At 23.1% G+C, this 9,553-nt stretch overlaps 2 protein-coding genes across 2 annotated transcripts; one reads left to right on the forward strand and one right to left on the reverse strand.

The window, feature by feature from the left end:
- Window positions 1-239: 239 nt before the first annotated feature.
- LOC102678691 (exocyst complex component 3) lies at window positions 240-2,592 on the reverse strand. The gene has a single exon (XM_006623738.2). It carries the CDS (start codon window positions 2,496-2,498, stop codon window positions 252-254), a length of 2,247 nt encoding a protein of 748 aa, XP_006623801.1. The 5' UTR covers window positions 2,499-2,592; the 3' UTR covers window positions 240-251.
- Window positions 2,593-2,767: 175 nt separating this feature from the next.
- On the forward strand, window positions 2,768-4,268 carry LOC102678559 (short-chain-enoyl-CoA hydratase-like). Its single transcript, XM_006623737.2, has 4 exons — window positions 2,768-3,027; window positions 3,111-3,364; window positions 3,452-3,746; window positions 3,861-4,268. The coding sequence occupies exons 1-4, from the start codon at window positions 2,913-2,915 to the stop codon at window positions 4,136-4,138; spliced, it is 942 nt and encodes a 313-aa protein (XP_006623800.1). The 5' UTR covers window positions 2,768-2,912; the 3' UTR covers window positions 4,139-4,268.
- Window positions 4,269-9,553: the final 5,285 nt, after the last annotated feature.

The raw sequence follows: 9,553 nt of genomic DNA on the forward strand, positions 1-9,553 counted from the left end.
TTTAATTGTACAGAGAATGATTTAATTATTTACAACATAATAGTAACATATATTAACTATTTAATTATATTATATATTATAATTTATAATATTATTATATTATAATATATAATATTAATAACTTAATATTATTATTAAAATTTTTATAGAATTATATTATAGTATTATAATACATAATTTTAATATAGCATTTACATGAACTTTTTAATGATATGTAAAATATAACAATATAATTTTTTTATCTTTGAATTTTAAGGTTTCCAACTAAGAAAACTGTCTTGTATAAATATTTGTTTAAATATACTAGGTGTAATAGATTGTGGAGTTTTACGATTACGTTGAGCTTCTAAAATGTATGAAACTTTTTCCCTTGCTTCACTACGAGAAATATCACCTCTAAGACCCAATAATCTAACTAAATGATCTTCAGTCATATCTGGATATTTTTCAACCAATGAATGTAAATCAAGAGAAAGAATTTCTGAATCTTCACAACGTAATACCTCAGCCAGACGTTTAATAATTTCAAAAGGAGAATTAAAATTTCCTACTTTTGGAGCTATTCTATCAAAAAAATTTTTTAGCTTATCTGCTTCTGTCATTATCTTTGATGTACATGTTAAACATTCATCATATGTTTTTAAAGATATTTTTCTCTGTAACATTGCAGAAATATAACGTTTTGCAATAAGATTTTGTGCTTCTGTAATAACATATTCAAAATTTTTTGGACATAGATGATTGTAATCCTGAAAATAATCTTCTAAAGTCACACAAATAGTTTCTACTGGAATAGGAGATGATAACCATTTAGGAGTAATCAAATCTTGAAATTGTAATTCTAAATCTAAGAAAGATTCTTCTAATAATATAGCTGCTGCTTCATTTCGTAATTGTTGATAATTTGATAATAAATTTTCAAATTTAACAGTAGCATCTCCACTAGTATTAGAAACCCAGTATAGCTGTTTCATTTGCTGTGCTAATTCTGTAAATTGTAAGCAATTATTAACAACTGTAATCATATGATGTGTAAAATAAGGTACTTGACTTCTATCTTCAAAATGTTTGCTTTTAAATTCCAATATTGCTTGTCTATACATAAATCCATATTTAATTACTTGTTCAATACATAAGATTATAGCTTGTGCTGTTAGTTCAGTACTAATTGTTTTTGTAACTTGAAGATTTTGATCAATCATTTGAAATATAATCACAGGTGCTGCTGTATGATAATATGCTTCTTGAGTACTTCCTTCTGGTATCACTCCACTCCACCAATCCACTTTTTCAGTTTCCAAAGTCTTTTTCATCCAATCTTCATAATTTTGACACATATTTTTTAAATATTTCTCTTGAAGATTATTTATAATTTCTGAACTCAGCAAAGGACCTATATCACTTGTATCAATATTTAATTCAGGATGTTGCATTAATTCTGGACCAGTATAAGTATTCATAATCCATGATAATAAAGATACATATTCATTTCCTTCTAAACCATTAGCAATTATGTCTTTCAAATGTTGTGATAAACTTGTGTGATACATTTTAACAAAAGTTCTTACAATATTATACCAAGGTGGAAAACAAGGTTCACATAGAGTTTTAGCAACTCTCAAATCTTCCAAAATTAATAATCTTGTAAGTTCTAAATATCGAACTAACCACATTTTATTATCTACTCTTTCTTCAACATGAGTTCCTTCAATTCTATTGGCTACAGATTTTTCTAAAACTTTCATTGCCATATCTTTCCATCTTTTAGGTCTTCCTGGTGGCATAAATCCACTTTGTTTATGTCTTTGAATAGCAAAATGATCTGCTTTCTCTTCTCTTTCTATAATTCTTAATGCTGTTACAATGACAGTAGGTTCTTTTCTAACTGTATTCAAAGTACGGCTTAATACTAGTCTGATTTGTTTTTCCATTAGTTGTGAAAGCATTTCAACATCTTCTAAATAAGCTTTTAACATAACAGTATCAGCTGGTGATTGATTTGGAAGTTTATGAAGTTCATATAATAAATCATCTCTTGAATTTTCAAGATCCATAATGATTTGATGAGCATATAAAAGATTTCCTTGATTTATCCACTGTTTAGTCATTTCAACGCTTTCAGGCAAAGTAAATGTATGTTTCAAATTTTCTTTAGCAGTAACATATTGAGAATGACGCATATTTTCTTCTTGAACAGCTTGTAATTTTGCACTAAGTTCTGGAACTTTATTGAAAAATTCATTAATATTATTCAAATCTTGTTTTATTGAAGCAATACTTTCTAAAGAACTTTGAAGCTGTTCAAAGCCTACACGAACTCCATCTAATTGACTTTGCATTGCAGTTTTGAGCATAGTTTCCACTGAAGCTTTTTTTCTACTTATTCTACGTTTGTACATATCAATTTTTTCCAATTGACCTGGTCGTTGCAATAAATTACATCCATATTTTGTTGCTCTTGCTTTAGCTTCCTCTTCCAATTTTTGCAAATCTTCCATTTTTAAAACTTTTTTTTCTAATATTTTACTTTATAAATTAATGGTTTATTTTATATATTTTTGTTTACTTATATAAAATGAGAAATAATGATTTTTACTTAAACAGATTCATTTAAAGAAAAAATATATAGATTATTTTAATATTCACACAATACAGGTTAGACATATATCTTAACACATGTTTACATTAAAAAGTTGTTATGTTGATTTTCGATATATGAACTCACCTTAATTTTTTAAACGTAATCTTGCAAATGCACATTGTTGTTTTTCAATCCAAAACAAAAATTTGAATACTCAATTATAATAAAGAATGTAAATTAAAAGAATTTAAATTATTTAACAATAATAAAAAGAGTTCATTGTAATATTTATAGAAATTGTAGATATAATTTAAATTCTCTTTTTATACAAATGCATTCTATAAAGCAAATATCGAATATAATCAATTTATATTATAAAAGTTATTCACGAAGATGTTTAACCTTTAAATCATCTGAAAATGTAAAAATTGAAAAAGAACAAAAGGGTAAATAATTATTTTTATTTATATATTATATAATATATATTTATTATTACAACTTTTATATTTTAAATTATAATTTATTCTAGAAAAAAATATTGTAGTGCAATATTTGGAAAATGTTGCTATGATTGGTATAAATCGACCTGAAACAAAAAATGCTTTAAATGTTGCAACTGCACAAGAATTGGCAGATGAAATAGATAAATTTGAAAATGATGAAAACTGTTTAATTGGTGTACTTCATGGAATAGGAGGAAATTTTTGTAGTGGTTATGATCTTAAAGAAATTGCACAATATAATGGAAAAAATGAAGAAGTTTTACCTCAATTTGGATCATTGGTAAATTAAATAAATTTAAAATTTAAATTTCATGTAAAATTTATTTATTATAATATTAATTTTTATAAATTTTTACAATGCTTATAGGCTAATAAAATTGAATTGAGTAAGAAACCTTTAATAGCTGCTATAAACGGATATGCTCTAGGAGTAGGATTTGAACTTGCATTAATGTGTGATCTTAGAGTAATGGAAGAAAGTGCATTATTAGGTTTTGCCAATAGACGATTTGGGATACCCATATTATGTGGTGGTACAGTTCGATTACCTGCTTTAATTGGATATTCAAGAGCAATGGATTTGATTCTAACTGGTCGTCATATAGGTGCAAAAGAAGCATTTTCATATGGTTTAATTAATCGTTATACATCTGTTGGTAACGGTATAGTAATAAATGCATTATAGTAATAAATAATAATATATAAATATAACAAAAAATATAATGAATATAATAAGAAATATAATGAATATGAAATATGTGTCTTTCTATTTACAGTGATAGGACATACAGTAAATTTTGCAAGATCTTTTGTGAAGTTTCCCAAAAAAACATTGCTTGCCGATCGAGCTTCTGTACATTATGCTACATTTTCTGCTAAACAATTAGAAGAAGCTATACAATTTGAGAAAGATAATGCATCTCATTTATTATTTGAAGAAGGAGTTGAAGGTGCAAAAAGATTTGTTACAGAAGGATTAGGAAAACATGGAAAATTTTATAATATTACGGAAATAAATATGAAATTTAAAGAATTAGATAAAGATCTTTTATGAAGATTCTATAAAAATAAATTTGTTTTAAAATTTTGTACATAGAAAAGTACATTTTCATGTAGTTATCATACAGTATATATTTAAAATGTATTCAAATTTTGTAATATGATTAAATATCTATATTATATTCTATGTGTATTATTACCCCTTTTTAAAGAAGATTTAGCAGATAAATTTCTTTTAGGAAAGACAAACTTTATTAATATATCACTGCACTTTTTCATTATTTTTCCATTAAGAAGAGGTGTGATGTTTATCATTTGACCATTTATATCTCCTAAATAAATAATATTTATTGATAACAATATTTTATATAATATTTAAAACTTACGTTCAAATGTAATTATTATATATGTTAAATTTGCTTGAAAAACATTAAGACCAAGTGTATGTGGTTCAAAAAAGGTAATTTTTCTTAATTGACAGTTAATTTCATCACATAAATCAAATTCAGCTATAAATATATTATAAATATTTATTATTTATTTATTATTTAAACAAATTAATAGAAATAAATATATAGTCACTTGTATCATTCAATCCCACTACACTTCGAATATAATTTAGAATTAATTTAAGTGGACAATTAATATTTACTAAAATTTCTTTATGATCTTCCTCTAATTGATTATTTTGCTCTTTACCAGGAACTATAAATTAAATATAAATGATATATTTATTTAATAAATATTATACAACAAAAATATTCTTACTGGAATATTTGATTCGGATAATCGATGTCATCGATGATAAATATTTGACAAATATTGAAATATTGAGATCGATATATAGACATACATAAGAAAAATAAATTATCAATTCGTTTTATATATTCTCTTCTAAAAGAATATCATATATTATAAGGTTAAAATAATCGAAAATTGTTCGATATTTATTACTGTTCGATATTCAATTTGTGTTAAATTTTCGAACTTAATTGTTTTTTAATTAGATTGTAATTTTTAAAAATATATTAAAAATTAAAATATAATTTTATTTTTAATGTATTATCTTTATCTAATATTATCCTTATTTCAACTACATTATCATCATCACATATATAAATATATATAATCGTTGGAGATATTTCGATTTTAAATCTCTTCATTACCTGTATACAATAATAAGTGCTTCATCGATGTAACAATGAGCGTTCAATGTATTATCGCATTGCAGTCAGATTTTCTTTTAGTGATTATTGACGCATTCATTCGATTGGAATTTAAAATAATCATGGAATTTCATATTCAAGTTGAACAACGACCGTCCACAGATTTAATTGGCGAAAGTAATGCGAACCAGCCACCACCATCGAGCCAGTTAAAGCTGTGTGACGAAATGAGTGCAGGTGGCAGTGCATTGTTGCGCAATCGTTTATATCCCTTCTCTTCCTTCTCTTTCTTGTAACCAGGAGTCAGGACGAGAGTCCCCTTGGTAACCAGAAGGCCCTCCCCACCATGTACCTTCCTCCTTGCTCGACCTGGTGAATGTTGTGCACCCGCAAATCTCCTTTGATATTCTTTCGTTCTTTTCTTCTGTTTTAAATTTTCTAAAGATTCGATTTTTTTTTCTATTAATCTCTTTTTTTTATTAAATTTTCTAAGGATTCGATTTTTTTTTCTATTAATCTCATATTATTAATTATTTTTCAATTTTATGAATATTTGTTCTTGATATAAAATTTTAAAATTTAATTGTAAAAAAATTGCCTAGAAATAATTTAATTAAGAAAAGAAAAAATAAAATTGTAGTTTAATAAATGCATATATTTATATTTATTTATTTTATAATATATAAATTTTAATCTATTCGAATTATTAAAAAAAGATTTTTTATCTTATAACGTAATTGATCTTAAAATTCAGAATTAATTAATAATTGTTAATTTGAAAAAAATTTTAGAAGAAAAACAAAAAATTATTTTCAATGTATTACAACTAATAACTTTTATCATATTTTTTATTATAGCGAAATGATGAAAAAGAATATAAGATATAAAAGGGCGGTTTTCTAATTCTCATCTTCGTTTTGATTAGTAGATTGTTGCATACATGGCATTTGAGAAGATGCTAGAGCCTTTCACGAATCACCACTTGATCGTATAATGTGTTATTGTTGCTAGTATACTAGTGAAACAAAAATTTCCTTTGTTGAGAGAGATAAATCAATGCGTTCTTTATGAGAAAATAAGATGTGAAAGTCACATATCTAATTGTTTCGAACGTTCCTAATATTTTTTTTCTCATTTGATGTTTTCAGATATGAATACATACATATAATACATATATATACATATAAATATTCATTTGAATATTATTTTTTTAATCATTATAAATTTTTCTCATAAATCTTTCAAAAAATTCGGGAAATAATTTTCATAATTTGCAAAAAAATATATCTATTTTTGATATAATAAAAACTATCCGGAATTTCATTTGATATTTTTACGATCCATTTTTAATCTATTTTTAACTCTTTTATAGGTTATTAAAATAACAAAACATTACAATGTACATTATCAAAATGATAAATTATATATAATTATATAGAAATGATTAATTATTTAATTGATAACACATTTTTTTCTAGACGAGCTACTGTTATCTAAATAAGCTACAGAATCTCGATAAAGCTTAACTAGTAATTCTTAGGATGATTTTAAGCAATTTTTTTCTTTGCGAAAATTTTCTTTTATATCAAAAAATTATTATATTAATTATTATATTATTATTATGAAATTTATATTAACAAATTATTATTATTATTATTATTATTATTATTATTATTATTATTATTATTATTATTATTACGAAAAACACTAGTTAATCACAGAATATATAAAGCTATAATGTTTCGAAGTAGTGAGTATTATATTGGATATACATCGCCGGCTTGAACAAACAATGAAACATATGAAATATATTTAAAACAAGTTAAAACAAATGTACTGAATAATTATTGAGAAAAAGTTATATCGGATTATTAGCTTATTTACAAACAATTAATAAATTCGTCATATGTTACTTCTACCATCGGAGTATCAGACAACTCTTTAAATAATATTTATATAATAATATTAATACTATGCTACCCTATCTATGTGACGCTATCTATGCGTTTTATGATTGATTAATATTTTTCACAAAAACTAAAAATTTTCGTAAAAGAATAAATTATTTGAAATCATTTCAAAAATTGCCATTCAAGCTTATTTAACTTTTGAAACATTCTGTAAATCTCAATTTCAAATGAGCCAAAGATCAATATCTTTGAAATTCTATAAATAAATTCTATAATCTAAAATTATTTTAAATTTTATTGAATTTTATTGAATTTTTTATAGTTCATTTATAGTATATCTATGCTCAGCTTTTTTGTAACTCAATAAAATAATAAAATTATTATAATGTATAATTATATAATGTTATAATGTATATATAACGTATAATAATGTTATAACGTATAATAAATATAAATTATTATTATAACATATAACAATTTACTGAATTAATAATCAATTGTTTTTATGAGTATAAATTATTGAAAAAAAAACTTAATTTAGATTAAATAATAGGTTAAACGTTAATATTTTCCTACAAAAGCCAATTAACAAAAACAAATATCTAGAATCTCGACATTATTGCAGTCCATTCTGTATCTTCAGTCCTTTTGGAGTTCAATAAAATATCAAAGCTTAAAGAGCCTGTTCGAAGTCAGGTTCGAAATCCTTTTTGATAAATAAAACTCTCTAAAAGAAAACAGACTGTGCAATTTTCATGTGCACATTCAAAAAAATACGCGAATCATGACAATCGCTTCAGTTTGATTCCTGATTTTCTAATCGATGTTGATCGTATCTGCATATCACTTAACTATTACGTTTTATGAAGTGGATGGACATAAAGTCGCCGTTCTTTGTCCAGCAACAGGTTACATTGTTTTATCCAGTAATCGGACGATAAAAGGGAATAATTTTTTTTTTCGTGAGCGTAAATTAATAAAAAAATTGACCATTTTGACATATCTGTAAAATTACAGATATATATATACATATATCTTTGATACATCTGCTGGATCGATAGGCTATGAATTTACATCAATGTTTCCATTCAATTTTTCATTGGAGATCTAATCAAAAAAAGATAAAAATAATTCCTGCCAATTCCTAAATAATATGGAGAATATTGCATTCTTACTTCGAGAATGATACAATTTGAAATATTTATTTTTAGTGAAATAAAAATATTTTTTTTGAATATAATAATTAGAGTTGGATGTTTATTTATTTATAACAATTTTAATATACAAACATTTATAGAATATATATTATATACAGAAAATAATAATATATATAGAAAAACATATATTTAAAATATAGTAAATACATTTTTTGAAAAATAAGACAAATTTTAGTTTTATTTCTTTAGTTATATAAAAATTTTGTATAAATACCTTAAAGCAGTTTAACAATAATAAATTATATTTTGTTAATCAAATTTATCAATAAAAAGAAAACTTCTATACAAAATAAAAATATTGTTTTCAATAATTCAAAAAACTGTAAAAAATTTTTTTATAACACTAATTAAAAAAATACATATTGAAATTTTATTATTTAAAAAAAATATATAAAATATTATTGAAAAATCTTTTGATTATCCGAGGAATTTAAGATTAATTTTGATCAATTTTAAATTGATATAAAGTTTAAATTAAATTTAAATAAAATAAAAAATTTTTTTTTAGATATGCTGATATTGATAAATGATTAATTATTGAAAAATAATATATAATTTTTAATTTTTATATTAAAGTATAAAATATTTTGATATTTTACTAATTTATTTGTAACTATATTTTTACATTTCCACTTTGTGCAAAAAATCAATAAAATTTAAAATAATGAAAAGAAATTATAAAAAAAAACATATGATAAAATATATCATACATATTGTAAGTGCGTATTTATTTCTGTTTATTAACTGTAATTAATTATTACCGATTATATTAACTAATTATTATGTATGCAGTGAAATCGTGCGCGGTATTTATATGCGAATTATTATTTCTTAAAATAATACTTCAAAACTTGTATATATTATTACTATTACGTGAAAATAATAATTATATGTTTTTTCTTGATTTGTCATGGTTGCTGGAATTATTTTTATATTTATTCACTTTCGTTAAAGTTTTAAATACACGTAACACATAATAAATTGAATCAATTGAAATATCATGATCGTATCTTGTTATTTTCCGGGATAGAGATTTTTTTAAGGCCTTTTTTTTTATTGATGTTCTTACGTGTTTAATAAATATTATTTCTTAAAATATAAAACAAAAAATGCATATAAAACAAAAAAGAATTATGGATTATATAAATAATTTATTAACTATTTTTTAAATATATAT

Source organism: Apis dorsata, unplaced genomic scaffold (assembly GCF_000469605.1).
Source record: "Apis dorsata unplaced genomic scaffold, Apis dorsata 1.3 scaffold_935, whole genome shotgun sequence".
NCBI lineage: Eukaryota > Metazoa > Arthropoda > Insecta > Hymenoptera > Apidae > Apis > Apis dorsata.